At 30.7% G+C, this 19,776-nt stretch overlaps 2 protein-coding genes across 3 annotated transcripts in view; one reads left to right on the forward strand and one right to left on the reverse strand.

Annotated features, from left to right (window-relative positions):
* LOC141529304 (homeotic protein ultrabithorax-like) overlaps positions 1-19,776 on the reverse strand; it is a 153,087-nt gene that overhangs the window by 32,495 nt on the left and 100,816 nt on the right. The window lies entirely within an intron of this gene.
* LOC141529330 (uncharacterized) lies at positions 12,498-13,392 on the forward strand. The gene is made up of 2 exons (XM_074245830.1): positions 12,498-12,600; positions 12,913-13,392. Exons 1-2 carry the CDS (start codon positions 12,544-12,546, stop codon positions 13,390-13,392), a joined length of 537 nt encoding a protein of 178 aa, XP_074101931.1. The 5' UTR covers positions 12,498-12,543.

The following is a 19,776-nucleotide window of genomic DNA, read 5'->3' on the forward strand; positions in this document are numbered from 1 at the left end:
AGTGTGCTGTGCGGTAAAAGACGGCTTATTCTTAGAGGGTTTAAGAATGAGAAACCGTATAGCTATGTCCTAGATGACTGGAAAATATTTCCTCTCATACTTTTCGAGCACTACACTTCAAGAATATCGAATGGATTCCGTTCAACAGAGTTGGGATTTTTTTAAAAATTAGATTTATGATTTCAGAAAGATACCTTAAATTTCTACAGAAAAATATATTAGGTACCCGTCAAATTCGTTTTTATGGATCGTTCTTTTTTTTTGTTTAAGCTTTTGCCAAAAATATTGTTGACGGGTTATTTCACAAAGAAAAATAACGGGTTCAAAATTCTTATTCATTTATTTTAAAACTTTTTGTTCTTTCACTTCATCATTTTTTATGTTGACAGAAAAAAGGTTGAGAAAGACCAAAATAGTCTTGATTGAAGTAACAATTTTTTTTTTTTTGAAACAAAAAAGTTTACTTTGCCCAAAATCATTATTTTTCAAATGAAGAAAATTTTTTTGATAAAATTAATTAATTTTCTATTTTCTTAACTATGACAGTGGGACATACTTAAGAAAACCACTGAAAAAGTTACACGACTGAAATCAATATGCTGATTGCGGTAGCGAATTTTTCATTTTGACTATGTGTGCTTTTTATTCATGCATAAAAGGCGATACCAAGTTTTAATGCAATCATCTCTTTGTTAATAAAACAACCAGAATAAAAAAAAAAATTGTCCTTAGAATGATATATTGAAGTCAAATTGTTTGGACAGTAACCAATCAAATCAAATTAAATGGATTGGTCGGAAGCAAAAGCGATTTACGGTAGATTTAACATACAATATAAATTTTCAAAGATAATAGCAATAAACATTCAAGATATCCAAAGAATTTATACCCTCTTTTTGCTTTTTTTAATAGATTGACGAGACTGAAAATATATATATGTATATACTTTTTTTTTTAATTCTGTACTCGCTAGATATAACATGAATATTCTATCCGACCAAATTAATTTACGTAACATAATATTTTTCCCCGACCCAAGCGGAATAAAATCATCATAAAGTAAACAAAAATATTTTTTAACACTCTATTTACGGTCTGTAAAAAATGTGTGTGTTTTCTTTTCCCTCAAAGTTGATCAAACTCCCCTAATACATTATAATCCTCCTAAAAGACATTTTCAACCCTCTAAATGTAGATTTTTATGATCCTTAAGGAGTTGTTTAAATATTGATCAAACAAAATGTTGCTCGGGCTCGACAGAAAAGAAAAAATAAAACGAAAGTTTTGAGAAAAACAATTGATACATTCAAGCAGTCAGCAAGAAATTACCAGAAATTAAAAAAAAATTTTAATTTGAAATTTTGATAAGATGATTTATATGGAAATAAAGTTTGATTATTTGTTTGTTAAATTAGAATCTGTTTATAAGTCGGAAATAAACAATAGGAGGTCTAGCTTTAAAAATAAAGGCGGAGAAGAGAATTGTAGACTGAAGACCAAGACGAAGGAAGAATGAGGGAAAAAAGGAAGAAAATAAGGATGGTATATGGAGGGAAGTGGTGCAGAGGACGAAAGCAGTAACTCACGCCCCCGAGAGGATTACCTACCTTGGCGTGCTTGGAGAAGGGTGTACCCTAAGTTGAGCTACAGTCTTGCTGCGTAGCTACGCGTTTCTCATACTAAATGTCTCCGACTCATGGACCTCGTTGCGTACTTGTATGTACGTCTCTAACTTTGTATATCATCCACAACTACCCAGATACACTTTCACATACATCGAAAAACAGAAAGGGAGAACAGAAACTTAAACTTGGGACACATATACACACTAACACCCACAACTAACTAAACAGGGGGTCCTTTATATGTATTTCTACGCAATAAGGGCAAGACGCGCGACTAGCTTCCAGCGTCAAATTTAAGGGAACAAAATTATCGTAATTACGATGCTTGGCATCCAATTTTCGTAGGGAATGTGCACCGAAGGGTTGAAAAGGATGAAATTCATGATGTAAAAAGTTGTTTTGTTCTTAAGGGGACAAATTGAGACGAAAAAGTTATGGTTGTGCTTGGGAGTCGAGCTTGAGATTATTTTATTGAGGAATTTTAAAGATGACTTGAAAAGGTCGTGGGAATTAAAATAAATATAACTTGATCACTGTTATTTTATTTTATTTCGAAAGGAAAAGTTCCAAGGACTAAACGAATAAGAGTACAAGTGTAGTGTATATCGACGAACCCCAAAGTTACGTGACACGAGCAAGAATGTCGCGCCGGCAAAATCGAAAGAGGGTACACCATAAGAAGAACGAATGAAACGCTTCTGAATAAGATATCGGCTTTATGTACATGTCTTTTTTTGCCATTCGACTCTCGACAGAGCGGTCCGGTCGATCCTTATACGTCGTTTCGACCATATGGGACACAACGTATAGTGAACAGTTTAGATTTCACGACAAAAGTCCCCACTGTTTTTACGATTCCCACTTATGCCAAATTCTGTACTGTACGTTAAATTATTTACCGATTTGGAACATTGAAAAAAATTATCGACTTATTTAATTAATCCAAATAGTGTTATATTTATGTTTCGATATAATTTATTGAGCCTCCGATGACGTATTAAAATTACATTGAGGCATTTTCATCCACTTTGTCAGCGCTGTCTCTAGCGTACCATGATTATATGTATATATCTATGGAGCTTGTAAATAGGAGCATACACAAATTTTGAGTTCCTGTATAGACGCGGAAATTTCCCAAAGGAATTCATGTACATGGTGAATATGGTGGGCTTTGTACTTGATCTTATTCGCTCGATGCATAACCGACTGTAGCGCTTTGGTGGCTGTTTTATAAGCGCTCTAAAGTTGCAACGTCATTTAAAGCTTCCTCTTTGTATTGATAGAAAAATTCAGAAAAAAATCATCGTTTATCTATTCAATTTAAAAAATTTATGTACCTACTGTACAATGGTATACATTGATGTAACTTCGATAACTATGAATTAGTGAATATTCAGTTAAATTAAAAATAGATTTTCAGTGAAAAAAAGGTTTACTTGTCCAAGAAAATTTTTTGAAAAATCTAAGTAGTTTTGGAGCAAGAAGAATGTTTTTTTGAAATAAGAAAATTTTATTTTAACGACTATAGTTCTTGTATTCGTACATGTTTTTAATTTAAATAAAGTATGCTGAGGGAAAAAATTTCTCTTGTAAATAATGAGCAATGGTGTTATCAGAAATTAATTTGTTGAAAATTTTTAACAATCTCGTTCAACATTTTTCTCACACTAACTTTCTTGTTGAAAAAAGTTTTATAGATTTGGGAAAAAATAATTTTGAATAACAATTCCCAAGTAATTTTCTTTCAAAAATTATTTCTTCCCGAATCAAAAAAACCTTTTTTCAACAAGAAACTTATTGGTGAGAAAAATTTTTATTTCTTCAGCTAAAAAATAAAATTGTTGAAAATTTTCAGCAAAACAATTCCTCGTCACAACAATGCCCATTTTTTTAATAAGAATTTTTTTCTCTCTGTGTATTTGTCTATTTCGACGAGTCTTTAAGAGCCTAAATATATATTTTTTTTTAATTGAGTAACATTTCAACAAGTTTTAAAGTTTCTCTTACCTAAAAATATCTAATCTAACTTGAATCAAGAAAAAAACTCTTGAACAAAAAAAATCATTTGAAAAGTTTCATCACTGAATCAAGACGAAAAATTTGATTATACATTACATTCTTAGAATGTTTGTAATGGAAATAATAGTGTATCAATTGATATGATCCTAAAGTTCTATCTTATGCGCTCAGTTAACCGTCATATTATTAAGTTAATTTTCAACGACTAATTACTGATAAATTTTTGTATGATTTTGTGTAATACTTAAACAAGCATTCACAATTATTATCAGCACATTTGCACATAAAATTAATTTGAAGAAATGTAGTAAAGTGTTAATTATTATAATATAAAAAAAAGATAAGAGTTAATATTTCTATAGCACACTGAGAAAAGACGATAATATGTGAGGTAAAAATAAAACATATAAAAATAATGTAAAATAAAACATAAAAAGCGTGGGCAAACGATCAGATGGTCAAAAAGATGGTATGCAAAGGTCCATTCTCAAGAAACCGAAGCGAGCTGGTTGTAAGACGACACCTCGTTCTTCCAAATCTTTCTCATCCTTTTCTTACTCTTCTTCATCCTCTTTGATTTTTAGAATCCTCTTTTACTAGTCAAGATTTCCCACCCTCCGAATACTTTTTATTCAAAATAGTTTATTTTGCATTTCAGTTTATATTTGGTAACCCCCTAGTTTTGTTCATTGTTATTATTATTTCTGTTGGGAGCTTAAGATTCACAGCACGACTGATAGGCTTAAATAAACTACTAAAGATTCATTGAAGATGAACGAGGAGTAGAAGTTAAAAAGACGACGGTGACGGTTAAACGTGTAGTAGTTCGATACGCAGGTGGACCGTACACCTATTCTACGATACTTTCTCTGTAACGAAATGGATCGTTTGTCTTATTTACTTGAATTCACGTTTACGTTTTACGTTGGAAGGAGCATAACACGAAGGAGGTTAAGAGATATGGGAGAGAAGACACTCACGAACACGCGGAAAGACTTTGGTCAAGGAATGGACACGACCAGAGGGCATTTTACAGTCCACCGTCTATATATCTTCGTCTTGAAAGGAATTCCAAAGGATATTTTACATATGCTTTATTGTCGCTTTATTTTCCAGTGACTTCACGCAAACCATTCAGTATGTATATCTACTCTCTACACTAAGAAAGAAACTCCGGGCAGTACCATAACCACCTCACCAGGATTAACTCAGCTCGTATATTTTTGTTGTTATTTATATTTATTTCATAAAAAGTTTTTTTTTGCACACTGCAAGTGCGAAGCGTTCGGAACATTTGATTTATATATTTATTTTATTAAATACAATTTATGTTATCATTTTTATAAAATTGTATAGGATAACAATTTAAAAACCAAAAATTTTAATATTAATCAGGAACTTTTGTTTTTAAAGATAATATAAAAAAAAATACTATTAAGGATTTTCTATTTTTGTCAAAGTCTTACTAATTTTTATGGTAGATTTTTTACCGCTTTAATTTGATTTATTATTTTTTGAACACTGCTTCGGAATGTTAAATGAATAATTCATAACAATTTTTCGTAAATTTTTTTTCTTTTTATCCATCCAATTAATTTTTTAATTTTAACTTCCCAAGGTAATAAGTAAAATATTAATTAAAAGAATTTGTATGTGTATGATTAAAAATTTTTTTCTCCTTAAAAATTTTAATGACCACGTTGATAATTAAAGAAGATGTATTTAAAATTTCAATAATTAATAAGAATATATTCTTATGATGAAGAGTGAGCTTTACAAAGTTTTCATCCTTAGAAGCTCTGTTGGTTGAGTGTTAAGATACATAGATGCATAATACATACGCCTGAAGACTGCATTCTCCTATAATGACTTAACTTGTAGCGGTTAACAAGTATCAGCTAGATGATTTGATAATTTGCAAGCGAAGTGGGTGGAACGGATATGGGATCATAATACAGAAGCTTGGGTGCTCAGAGATGAAAGAGAGAAAGTAGAAGAAAGATAAAAAGCATGTATCTGTCTCTTGTATTTCTGCCTCTTTTAGTCATTCATCGTGCTGTTTTATTTTTCTTCAACATACATTTTTCTCCTTCCACTGGGCCCGGACGGCATGAAGGGCAGGACGTCGCTCCAGGACTCCAGCGGGGAAGGGGGCCTGCTCGGGACCCAAGAGCTCCTTTTGAGTGTGGTACAACTAACTCATTGGTGGGGAAAGCCGGTTCCGAACTTGAGAAAAAAGAGATACTGAAAGAGAGAAAGAAGGATGAGCCAGAACGACGCCATCACGCGTCTGGATCCGCGAGAAACTATTATTATGGTAGGTGGGATCAAAGTTTTTAATTTTTTCCTTACTTTTACAGAATTGCCGAGACGAATCGAGATCACGGGCCCAGGGAATTCCAGTTTTTCGCACTCTTAAACTCAACCGTTCGCGAAATAGTGAGAACCTATAAAAAAAATTCACTCCGTAATGATGAAGGCGTTCAAAATGGACGTTCATGAATTCCATTTGACGTTTTATCTTTTCTTAAATCTTTTTTCAGTAAATATATAATTCAATTCGATGGATTACACGTAATTAAACATAATACGTTATTCAGGCTTACTGGCATTTTTATCTAAAATTTCTAGATGTGTTACTCATATTTAAATTTATTTTTTGTTAAGGATTTATTTAAAAAAATCTGTATAATTTATTCTAACCAGAAAAAAAGACAGAATTTTAGAAAATTATTATCTTTATAGATTTTCTTTTTCAACAAAAAAATCTTTTTTTTTTTAACCGAAAAAAATTAAAAAAGATTCATTTTTCTAAAAGCAATTTTACTTTTTTTGATTTACATCCTAATTTCATCAAAAAATCGTCTTTCGAATTAAATTATACATGATGCATCTCACGCCAAGTCAACCACTTTTAAGCCCAACTCCTCTCGATTGAGCTGAAAATTTTTTATCTATTTTTACTCTAAAGAGAAATATATATACATTTTTTAGAGCTATCCAATATTTTTTATGAGATTTTAATTTTAATGGAATTAAAATTTTTAGCCATTTTAACTCTAAAAAATCATTCTTAGGTCGTTTCACTCTTACAAATTCATCCGATAGTCATTTCATCCTAAGAAATGTATCCTACAATGATTTCTTCTCAATCTTTTCGTTTGTTCAAGTGAACTCAACCACTAGTTTCCTGAAAAGAGAGCATCGAAAGTTGCTTTTACAACGAATTTCCTAGAGGTGAATCGACTTAGAACCTATCATTAAATCTGAAATATCACATTTTAATTTTTACCTGAATAAATTTTGTGAGGGATCTAGTAGTTTATGTAGTTTAAGTAGTAGAGCACCTGACAGGTAATTGGGGGATCCGGGTTCGATTCCTGGCTTGATCTGGTCCTAACATTTTTTTCAAGATGATCATTGCTTCTAATAAGCTTGATAACTTAATAAATTAAAAAAAAATGTCGATATCCCAAGTTGATCCCTAAGTATTTAGAAATTTATAAAATTGATTGCATAGACTGTAAAATTTACGTAAAAGAGTAAATAATATTATTACCTTATTTATTTTAATCTAAAATTAACGATAAAATAATTATTTTCAGAAAATTGAGTAAATTTAAGTGTATGAAGTCTATGATTTCTCGTTTTACATACAGCCGTTGTATACTGCTTAATAAATTTACTTTGATATGTTGCTATGGTAATCGTAAATATACATTTTTCTTGGTAAATAAGAATTATGCTATGTACAAGAGAAATCAATAGATCTAATTTAAAAATTTAATGAAAAAAAAAATGTTTGAAAAATATACTAAATAGAGTGAAATAATCATAAATATAAAAGGAAATAAATTATAAAAATCTGTCTAATATTTTTTTCTCACTCTCTCTCTCTCTCTCTTTCTGGTCTCTTGACTTGACCGTACACACACGATATGAGTTGATGGCGCTTGGATGATTATTCTTCCCGCGTGAAAATAATAATGAAGTATAATAAATCTAAAAAGTTTTAACTGAACTAGTTTTGCAGCTACTTAATTTGTGATCCAGCTAGCGCGAGAGTCGGAGATCTCGGGTGATATGCGCCAGGTAGCTGCCAAAAATGTTCTGAGGTAACTTTTCTGACATATTTAAATTCAGTATTGCAGTCAGGGCCACATTTAGTCGTGCCGCACGACATCGACCGATGGTTCCGGCTTCATTTCAAATTCAGTTAAGCAATTTTTTTACATTCAACTCTATATACTTTTAACTCTATAAATACATGTATATATACATATAATATTATTTCTCTTTCGCTAATCCGGTTAGACCAGGAAACTGGACTGAAACTTTTAGAAATAAAAATAATAAAAAAGTAAAAAATACACTTTCTTGTGTACCTGCCAAAAATAGTAGCATAATAAAATTATTAAAATGCCCCTTAGATGCCAACTGTGTGCCGTACACATTGAATTGATTCGAGAAATAGCAAACACGCTTACTATACTGACCGAATAAATAAATTTACAAAAGCAGGTTGTAATATTAATAAATATCTCTACTTGTATCAATATCATGTTTGGGTTCATAAAATAATAGAATGCGATATTGTCAGCTGAGGATGAAAACTTTTTGGTAATTGACGATTATGTTACCATAATTTGAAACTTTATAGTTTGAAAATTTATTAATATATACGACGTGGGCATCAATAAAAGATTTACTGACTTATAATTTATCAATTGCCAAGTTTTTCGGCAATTTTCATAAATAAAATATCTTGAACTAAAAAAGGTCTCAAATTTTCACCTGATCCGAACTAAACTTGCTTTAGATCCAGAAATTTTTAGCTTCATTTGAAACATTATTTTTTTAGAATTAAAGTTAAGTCGGATCACTAAAAGCTTCTCATACCCCCCACTACTACTTAGATAAGAACGTTCTCAGTAGTTGCACAGAGATAAAAGCATTTTTTTCACAGCAGAATTTCTCGACTCAAGAAAATATTAAAAACAACGAAAATTATCTTGGTTAAAGTAAAATTCTATTGGTTCATGTAAGTAACACTCTTTATTAAAGAAAAGTTTTAATTAAATGCAGAAAATACTGAAACGTAAATTTTTGACGGACCTATCATAAAAAAAATCGGAAAACAGTTGACCCTATAAGCCATCTCTGAAACTTTCACTTATTCCATACTTAAGCCATCAAAATAGCACATTCAAAATTTTTTTGCTCGATTTAAGATGATCTTATTTTCTAAAATAATTTTTGGGTTCAAGAGTTTTTTTTCTTGAATTGAGTCAATTTTTATCTCACTGCACATGTAGTTTTAACAAAAATATTTCTGACAAAATAACCTTACAAAAATGAACTCTTATATGTTACTGTTCATTTAAATATTTTTGAACAGGATCTCTAGTGTGACATTAATAATTATACATAGCAAAAAATATTGTGTATTTGTGTTAAATACGGTCGGTATTGAAAATTTTGTGTTAAAATAACATAAAGAGTGTTGAAAAAACACAAATTTCATGTGGACCGTATTTAACACAGAAATTGTGTTGATTTTACACAAGATTTTTTACTATTGGTCAAAGTTTAAAAAATTTCAGAAGTTTATTTTGTCCACTAAAAATTTGACTATTGGAGAAAAATGATCTCAAGTCAGGTTAACCTTTTTTTTTGCTGTGTATATACTATACATTATTCTTGAACGAGTTTTTTTGACAACAATACACTCAGCAGAATCGATAGATTATCTATATCTAGGCTTAGCAGCATAAACGGTAAGAATATGGGTATGACATGGGTGTGCTATTGGTGAGAAGCTTTTCAAGTAACGACCAGAAAGAGTCAGAGTTTGTTCGACTGGTTACATAGTTACAGGTTACCGGTGGTTTTTATGTGGAAGACGAACGATCTGCGGTGCGGCATGAGATCTTATCCGCCGCGGCAGCGGCCACTGAATCATCCGCTTTGAATAGAATTCCCCTTGCCGCACTCTCTATATTATATAGGGAAGGTACACTCTACACTCTGGTGGCGCAAGAGGACGAGAAAAGAGAAGATAGGGGCAAGGGCCGTGGGGGAGAGATGGTTAAGCTTGCCAGCCTCACCTACTATGTACGTCGCAATGGTGCGACGACGAGAGAGTTCTCTAGCCTTTGAGTTCTCTAGCCAAGAGGTCCATGGAAGAGCAGGAACAACGCACGGTATAATCCCCGCAGTCTCCAGGTTTACTCATATGAATACGATACAACATGAGAGCTCTCCGCGTTGTAAATTATCCCAACACACCAGCATATCACTGAGCGCACGCGCACACTCCTCGCCAGAGAACGGTTTGGTTTACCTGCACACCTTGCGAGATACTCTTGCTAGAAACTACGACTACGAGAACGACGACGACGACGACTACGAGGAGGACCCTCCTACATGACTTACAAGTTAACGATAACACACAGCTACCAGAGTCTTAATCAGCGTAAATCATACCGACAATGCGGTCTGTCGCGCCACTAGCTCTCCCTCTCTGTTACTCTTTCTCATCGCCCTACCTGAGCTTTAGCTTTGAATCCCTCTGGAATTATGCCGTCGCGACATGGACCACGCTGCCCTCTTGTGGGAATTATCGATGCGCTCTGCTTGTTTATATGGCCTCGTATACAATCGAACAATTGTAACGAAAATGCTTCAGGCTTTTTTCGAATTATTTTTGCTTCAATTCTCGATGAAAAAACAAATAATACAACACACTGCTCTACTATTCTTCACACATACATACCCATACATATATCATTCTCCAACAAAAAATTCGTGAGATAAATATGAAGCCTTAACTACTTGACGTCTCATTGTTTCGAAAAAACATTAAATGGTGGCAATTTACACCACAATATGCCGGAAAAAATTTATAGAATAGAATTTATTTGAGCTATAGATTTGATTCGAAAAAAAAATTCGATTCGTTGATAGTTGATAATAACCTCAATAATCTTCATTCGGGTTATTATCTACTTGAAAAAAGAACAATAACCTCAATTAGGAATTTGATTTTTTAGAAACTAGTGTTCGATTCTTAATTTTGATTATGTGCCCTTGGAGTTATCCGTAAATAATATAGATAGTCAGTATTCAAACGTTGCTGTCTAGAGGAGAGTGAGGTTAGGAAAACTGTATACTAACGGTAGTAATAGTTTCGTGAATGACACCGAATAGATCGTGATGGTCAGTATCCAGACTGCTACTCGTAGATGTATGGATTGTACCCGTAACGATCCACTCGTTACTACACAGTGGATGCTGCCGAGTAGAAAAATTATTTTTTAGCATAATATTATAGATAAGAAAATTCATTTTAAAGAAATTTTTGGGTTAAATCAAAAAGAAAAATTGTTGAAACAAATAAAACGAACTAAAACCAAGAAAAATATTCTTGATTCAATAACTTATCTGTTTGATTTAAAATTATCAATTTTATTAAAATTATTTTTTTAATTTAAGATTTTTTTTTCTGGATTAAATTAACTTTTTTATTGATGCAAAATTTTTGACGATTGGCTTAAAAAATTTCTAATTGCACACCTCATAAGCGAAGTGCATAAGGTAGTGCTCTACTCTCGCCTTCAAAAAATCAAGTGATTTTTTTTGACTAAAATTGTCTCTATTGATTTTTTATCGCACTTGTAGAATACTATTTACACCCAAATATCATGGAAAAATTCTAATTTCAACACTTGTGGTATTCTTAAAAGACATTTTGCTTTTTAAATAAAACAAAAATGTTTAAAAAATTATTCCGTGGACGTCCGTTTGTCTGTATGTATAGAAACTCTGGCCTGGTCACGATAACTGCCGAAAAACTCAACCGATCAAGTCCATTTTTTTATATACTTCAGTATTATCCAAAACTAACTCCTTTTAAAGATCCCGGTCTAATTCAATGTAGTACAATTATAATTAACAGTAACCTAAAATCCACTTATCGTTTGTATATCTATATCTATAGAAATAAGGTTCGTTTACTATACATGCGCAGTACCTTTCTTTTCGGGGTGGACAACGGCGCGAAAAATTTATAAGTATTTTTTATTCTATCTACAATAAAATTATAAATATAAAACTTTCGTTTTAAGTTAGCAATAAAACAATCATTTTAATTGTGAAATATGGAATTATGGGGCGTATACTTGGATTTTCCAAACTTTTTCATAAATTTTACTGATGAAAACTTTTCTGCATTGAAATTATTTCAAGTGCATAACAAAGTTGTAGTAAAAGAATTTTTGCGGCGTGAAAATATACGAAACCTCAAAATAAGCAATGATTTTTCTCATTTAACTAATTACAAATGTACATAATATATATTTCTATAATAAGTAGAATTTAATTGAACGAAAAGATTCCTTCTTGAAATGAGCGCAATGTTTGCAGGGTGAATTAATTATTTTTCATAGGAAGGGTTCTCTTTTATAGCAAATTAAGTTAACCTCGAACTTCAAAATCTTTTCTTATTTTATACTTAAAAATATTTTAATAATTAAAATAATTATAGTGCAACTTACGAAAAATTTTTCATTTTATCCAAGGATATTATGGCAATCTTCACTGGGAAATATTATGAATACGAATACATAAAAGGGAATCATAAATGTAAGGAATGCCTTGTTTGTATTATATTAATGAAAATTGACAATTTCAAGGGATTTTATTTCATTGTAATTTTTTTTTTTAATTAAAAAAATTGATATTTCCTCACGATATTATCTAAGTTATCTCAATGTTTTAATTTAGAATAATAACTATGGGAGAGTGGGGTAATCGCGGACGCGGGGTAATCCCGGACACCACGATTTCAGTACCTTAGGAAAAAAAAAATTGTTTTTTTTTGTCATGGAATTGTAGGTGAATGTATACGCAGTGTCAGACAATAAGTCAACTGCGCAGGTTCTACATTTTATTCAAGGTAAATATTATTTAATATTTTCATCGTTTTGCATGTAATATTTGTTATGTATATATTCGTTAAATTCTCGCTACACTTAAATGATATAATTATAAGTTATTTGCGATGTGTTAAGTAGAATTTAAGAAAAAATTTTTCGTCACAAATACTCATTTTTATTTATTTCTAACCTCAAAAAAAAATTAACTTTTGATTTTTTAACCTTGTGGGGTAATGGCGGACGAATTGAGTGGGGTAATCTCGGACGTTCGCCATTGCCCCACATCGATAATCATTCTGTACAATTTTTAATTTAATTTCGCTTTTTTTCAGATGGCTCGAAAATATAAAAAGAAATTTGAAAAAAAATATGATTTAAGCAATTTGGAACGTGCAATAAGAGATGTAAAAAGTAAAAAATTGACTATAGGAAAAGCAGCTAAATGTTATTCTGTACCAAAGTCAACTATACATGATCATTTAAAAAAAGAAGTTTTAGTTCAGCCAAAAAGTGGAAAAAAATCTGTATTTTCTGAAGCTCAAGAAAAAGAATTGGCTGAGCATATTATCAAATGCAATAAACTATTTTATGGATTGACTATTGAAGCTGTACGGAAAACTGCTTATCAGTTTGCAGAGAAAAATAAATTAAATCACAAATTTAATAAGAACTCTCAAATGGCAGGTAAAGACTGGTATTATGGATTTATCAAAAGACACCCTGAAATTTCATTGAGAAAACCAGAAGCTACTTCCTTAAATAGAATAACTGCTTTTAATCCAGATGAACTATCAATATTTTTGATAATTTAGAAAGTTTGATAGACTGCCATCATTTCAACGCTGATAGTATTTACAACGTTGATGAAATGGGTATCACAAATGTTCAAAGAAATTCTAAAATATTAGCTCTTAAAGGTGAAAAACAAGTGGGTAAGGCTACAAGTGGAGAAAGAGGAGCTACTACAACCGTTGTATGCTCATTTAGTGCTTGGGAAAATACATTCCTCCATACTTTATTTTTAAAAAGAAGCGGATGAATGCTAATTTATTGCGAGGAGGAGACAGTAATATGGTTGCAGCAGTTAGTGACTCTGGTTGGATCAACGAAAATTTATTTGTTGAGTGGCTACACCATTTTATTTCACATGCTAAACCAACGTCTGACAAACCTATACTATTGATTTTAGACAATCATGAAAGTCACATCAGTCTTGAATCTTTTTTATTATGTCGTCAGCATGGAATAAATTTGCTTTCACTTCCGCCACATACTTCCCATCGCCTGCAACCATTAGATTTGACATTTTTGGTCCACTAAAAAGAGCATATTATCGACAGTGTGATTTATATATGGCTGAACATGTAGGAAAAAGAATTACACAATACGAAGTTGTTGAATTGTTCACCAGAGCATATAATAATGTCACTAATATAGAAAAAGCGGTTAATGGATTTAAAGCAGCAGGTATACATCCAATTAACCGTGAAAAATTCGAAGATCTTTTTAAAATTTCAACATCTGTAGAACCTGAGTCTATACCTTCTGAAAACTTATCAGAAATTGCACAAACTAAAAGCTTAACTCCAAATTTGCCTGACGAACAGTTATGGTTGAATCAATCGACAGATTCAATCAATTCATCAGTGCCCCTTACTGACATTGTTATCCTGCCTACCTTACCAAAGAAAAGCACGAACCGAAGAGTTAGAAAAAAACATTCAGTTATTCTAACTAGTTCTCCAATGAAAGAAATTTTAGAGGAAAAGAATCAGAAAAGAATGACTAAAAAGCAGGTAGAAGAAATTAAAAATAAAAAAATTAAGACTGGTACATTAACTGAAAAAAGTGTGAAGAACTTAGTCAATTTGCCTGGTGAAGAGCAGGTCGAAAAACCAAAAAAGAGCACGAAATCAAAGAAAGACACGAAACCAAAAAAAGACAGGAAACCAAAAAAACAAAGCAAAGAAAATAAACAAACTCAAAATGAGTGTTTTTGTATTTTTTGTGCGGGAAAATATGAAGAACCACCCACTGAAGAATGGATAATGTGTTATGGATGCAATTTATGGGCACATGAAGAATGCAGTGATGGTCAAAGCACAAGCAAAGGGTTCCTCTGTGATTTATGTAGAGATTAATTCAAATTTATTCTCTATTTATTATTTATTTTTTACTTAAGATAATTTTATTTAAAAATTTTAATTTTCTAAGTTATAAATAAGTTGAAACCATTTATTTATGTCAAATTATTCTACTTGTTACTATTTAATATGAACTGTCCGTGATTACCCCACCACTGTCCGGGATTACCCCACAGATTTGAAAGGATCAAGAAAATGACACTTTTCTTTTTTTGACAAAAAAATTACTTAATTTTCAAATTTAATGAAATATAATGATTAAAATTAATAGTTAAAACCTTTATCTTTGTTCTTACTCAATAAATTAACAGAATTTTTATTTAGTATTTTTAATATTTACTTTTTTCCTTAGGTGTCCGTAATTACCCCACTCTCCCCTACACGTATACATTATTGCATCCACTTTTTAAATGCTTGAAGAATTATCGTACATTAAATTTGACATAAATTGTCGGAGTTGTCTTCACTTTAAATCGCAAAAATGTATGACTAAACTTTTTGATATTAAAATATTAATGGTTAGTTAAAATATCTCAATGATTATTAAAAAACTATATTGATCAGGGATGCACGATTTTATATTTCAATTTCTCTATAATGGTTCTATTACTTTTCGTTCAACAAATAAAAGACCTTTAATTGAAAAATGATACGTAAATGTAATTACATTAATTAAATCTTTGATTAAACCGTTTCAGAGATTAAATATATTGTTAAAAGAAGTTAAATGGAAAAAAATAAAAAAACATATTGGAGCTCTGAACGAACTTATATTTATATCTTGAATTTTTTATTTGCAGGTATCATCCTGACTTTTTTTCTTTTCATTTTTATCTCCGACTTCGAAATCCTTCGGGCAATGACCACAGACCATAAATCTCGCCATCCTCACACGTAGAGGATTTTGGTAATGAACGTGCTGGCGGATAGTAAGTCGATCCATTTCAACTGAATACAGTATTTTGCACGTGGGTGTCGATAATGAGTTGGAGTCCTGCAGCACGCGAACACTTGGACACACTGTTTGTGAAAAAATACACTATCACACAAACCAATGACGATTACTTTTTTCTTTATTTTTAGCTATTGTCTGATTTGTCGTTTATAATGAGACTGTGTTCGAAAAAAATAAGTATTTTGTCTACCACTTAAAGCATTAGTGAACGAGTCTTCTAAGTAAAGTAAGAATACGTGTTGTATACTTATAGTATCTCCTTTTAACAGGAAGTCTTATTTTTGGACACGTTATTCTTTTTTTAATGACACACGATATAACACCAATCATTTTTTTTCTACTGTACCGAAATTTGGCTCCTAATTATTTATTTATATTTAATTATTTTTACAATGTTACGTTTGATAATTAATTATTTTAAGGATCTAAATATTATTTGTAAGAAGAAAGTTGATGCAACAACCAATGAATTTTTTTTCTGTTGTAAATGAATAATGTTGAATTGAAAAGGTAACAGTCACCATTTTACGTGAGAAGTATGGAAAGAACTGTCATTTCTTTTACTCACATTTATGAGATTTCAGTGATTTAACATTGGAATTATTTCTATAAATTAAATTGAATAGTAATTATCGCATGACCATGATAAATATTACTTAAAGAAATAGAAGGCTCTGACCAGCATTATTATAGGAAATTAAAGTTTGCAAAAATTACTATGCTACAGCATAATAATTACTGTAAACTTTAAACTTATCGATAAGTTTTAATAAAAATTGCTCTCAAACATTATAATAATTGTAATGTATTATAACAATTTTCTGTAAACTTTAATTTCCTGTTTCAATTTTAGATTACTGCATAATAAAAATGGTGGGTTGCAAGCCTTATCTTTCTCCCTATAATATATATCTTTTTTAAATATAGATAAAAGATACAGAAATATTCTTTTCTTTTTATATAGAAAAAAAAAACTTTTAGCTGTAGTAAAAATAATTTTGATTTAACAAATGATTTTTGAACTAAGTAACTATTTTTTTGGTTTACAAAAGTTTGTTGATAGCTCAAAAAATTTCTTTTTCTCGTTGGTTTGTTAGTTTTTTCAAGATTTCCCATAAAAGATCAATGTATGGCAAAAACGTTATTCTCTTAAACCGATTTTTATTCACGTAAGCGATTTAATTATTCTACAAACTTTAATTTGGATTAATTTATCTTTTTATACGAAAATAATAATACTAAACTTGAATAATTAGAAATCTTATCGAATTTCAATAAGAAAAAATTGATCATAAATTATAATATTTTATGATTCATTTTGAATTATTATTTATGTATAAAATCGGAAAATAGTGAGCCTTTTAAAATAAACAATTATAATTTTGTTAAATTAATTTATCATCCCAAAAAATCTCGAGTTATTTTAGTTAACTTCAATATCCATTAAAGTAATGGGCAGTAACGCTTACAATAAAAGTAGTAAATATCTTAACGACCCCCATGTTTATAAAACGAAATAGTATGTATTATATTCACAGAATACAAGACGCATAAATTTAATCAACCAAAATAATTAATTAATTAGTTTTTACATAGAACATTTATCGCTGATTAATTACTATTTAAAATTTTTTCCCTCATTAGTATTCGAAGCAGTAAGTATCGATTAGTATTTATTCCAGTACTAGTTTTTGAGTAGCATTATTTTAATTTAATTAAGTTAATTAAATTCTCGTACAAATACATGAATACTTATGCGTACAAAGTATTTATAAAAGAAAACAAAAAAAAACACGTAATGACAGTTTGTTTTCATTTTTTAATCATTTCAATTAGTAGCTTCGAGTAAATTGGCCATACTTGTTCAAATGATAAGAATAGTGGTGTAGTCGCTATTAATACCAGTTGTTATTGCTAGTAAAGCCACAAGTATTATAAGAAAAAAATGAATTTTTTATGTATATTGAATATAAAGTAGTATCTGCAATAATTATCTAGTAGTTGGCCTATTTAAGATAATTTGTGCTTTTGAATTGTAGGATCGGCATGCCATATGAAAGGTTCGAAATCCTCGACGACGAGAAGTGCTTTGTAATTGTAAACATTGGATTAATGCAAATGCCCGCTTAAAAGCTTAATTGCTTTTGATAAAGTATGGCGTGAGTGGAAGGAGTACAAGAAGAGATGGTAGTACGATGGAGAGTAGAAGAAGGGTAGAATAAAAAGAGACAAAGGGAGAAAAAAGGAGAATAGGTATGGATGTGATGAAGCCGGGAAAGGAGGACATGCATTAAATTCAAATACATGTAAATTCATTCAAATTTATGAGATATAGGTGGACGTGGAGCACTTACAGGAAAAGAGGGAAATAAAAATTAGTCCCCGCAGACCGGCCCTCCTGCACCAACCAAACTATCTCTCATTCTTTTCTACTCGCTTACTTCATCTTTTTCTCTTTCGCTGTTTGCATCATCTCCTTCGCTCACTCGACTTCCGACGGGACCGCTTTTTACTCCTTTTTTTTTATCGTCGCCATGTTGCAGGCGAGATTGGGCGACGCTTTAGAACCCAATCTTGGTGAATCTTCTTCAGAATTTGCGTCTACACAATTACAACCTTATTCCTCTTAAATATATATTCACAATCTTTCATATTTGGTGCATTCATCAACAAAAATTACGATATTCGACAATTGATAGCAGATCCGTAGTTAAAGTACTCTTTTTTAAAATGAGCAATTTTCATAACGTGAAACATTGGATACATAATGCATTTTTTGTTTACAAAAACGCTATCCAGAGTTTTATTGTGTTGAATATTACGTGGCTCTGTGCCATTTATTATTCAGAATACTACAAAAAATTAAAAATCCAAATTTTAGATTACCATATATTATAATATTCCCCACTATAAAAAAGAAATAAATAGTCAAATATGTATAAAGTTTGTGACAGAAAAAAATCCCGCTTTTACTATCGTATTTATAATTCTTTAATAGACACACAAGCGTTATTTAATTAAAGCTAACACCAATCGTCAAGAATAGAGTTAGCACTTGTCAGCTAATAATTTGAAAAATTGACCTAATCCTTTTTGTGAAATATCAACCTTATAAAAGTTTCTCCCCATGATTTATCGCTTTTGGACAATAAAATATTTTAGCATCATTTTTTTTTAGTTATCTGACTTTTTTTCATTTTTTCGTACAGCGGTTCTCATTAAAAGGTTAAAGAGAGAATGCTGGGATTGAGTTTAATTTTTGAAGTTGTTTTTTGTCAATCCGAAATCAATTTTTGCTTTTATACTGGTGAAAAAATTAACTTGATTCAAGAAATAAAAGAGCATTGTTTTGAAGAATTTGATCATCTTGAACCAAACGGAAAAATTCTTGAATTAAGTCAATTTTTTTTTCATGATTAACAATATAATAAAAACATATCTTTAACAGCAAACCATTTTGAAATGAACGGGTAAAAACTAAAAAGATATGAGTTACAAAAGAAAAATTTTCTAAAATATCAAAACCTGTTTAAATGTTTTATTATTAGTATGTACTATTTTAATTTGAAAATTGAATTTTTAAAACATGAGTCTCTCGTGTTTAAATTTTATCAAAGTGCAATGAGAATAAAAGGTTTCAAATCCCTCCAATTCAAAAATATATCAAAGACTTTTAAAAAGGCTATCCTACCACCTTTATTAAAATGAAAACCACGGAACGCGCTTCTATACCTTTGATCAATATATCTTGACTGTCTGCTTGACATGGTTTATATAAAATAAAAGTCGCTTATTTGATATAAAAGAGCAGATGAAAATCCTCTTGTCGTAAATAAATTAATCTTGAACTATATAAACACAAATATTTAAAGTAATCAGGTATAATCTTTGCAGTAAAGAAAATACATATTTACGTTTAATGCTGACAGGATTACGATTAATCTCACAAGTTAAGTGTCGATACATTGCACGTTCTTTCATGAAAAAGATAGCAAAATGTACGTAAACATGATCTCGAAACTACCGCAAACATAATGTACAAGCTACCATGCTTTCATTTTATTGGCAGGGGAATGTAATTACCAGCGTGAGGTAGA

This window comes from Cotesia typhae, unplaced genomic scaffold, assembly GCF_013202065.1.
Source record: "Cotesia typhae breed Kobodo isofemale line unplaced genomic scaffold, CoteBio_Ctyphae contig_48, whole genome shotgun sequence".
In the NCBI taxonomy this organism is placed as follows: domain Eukaryota; kingdom Metazoa; phylum Arthropoda; class Insecta; order Hymenoptera; family Braconidae; genus Cotesia; species Cotesia typhae.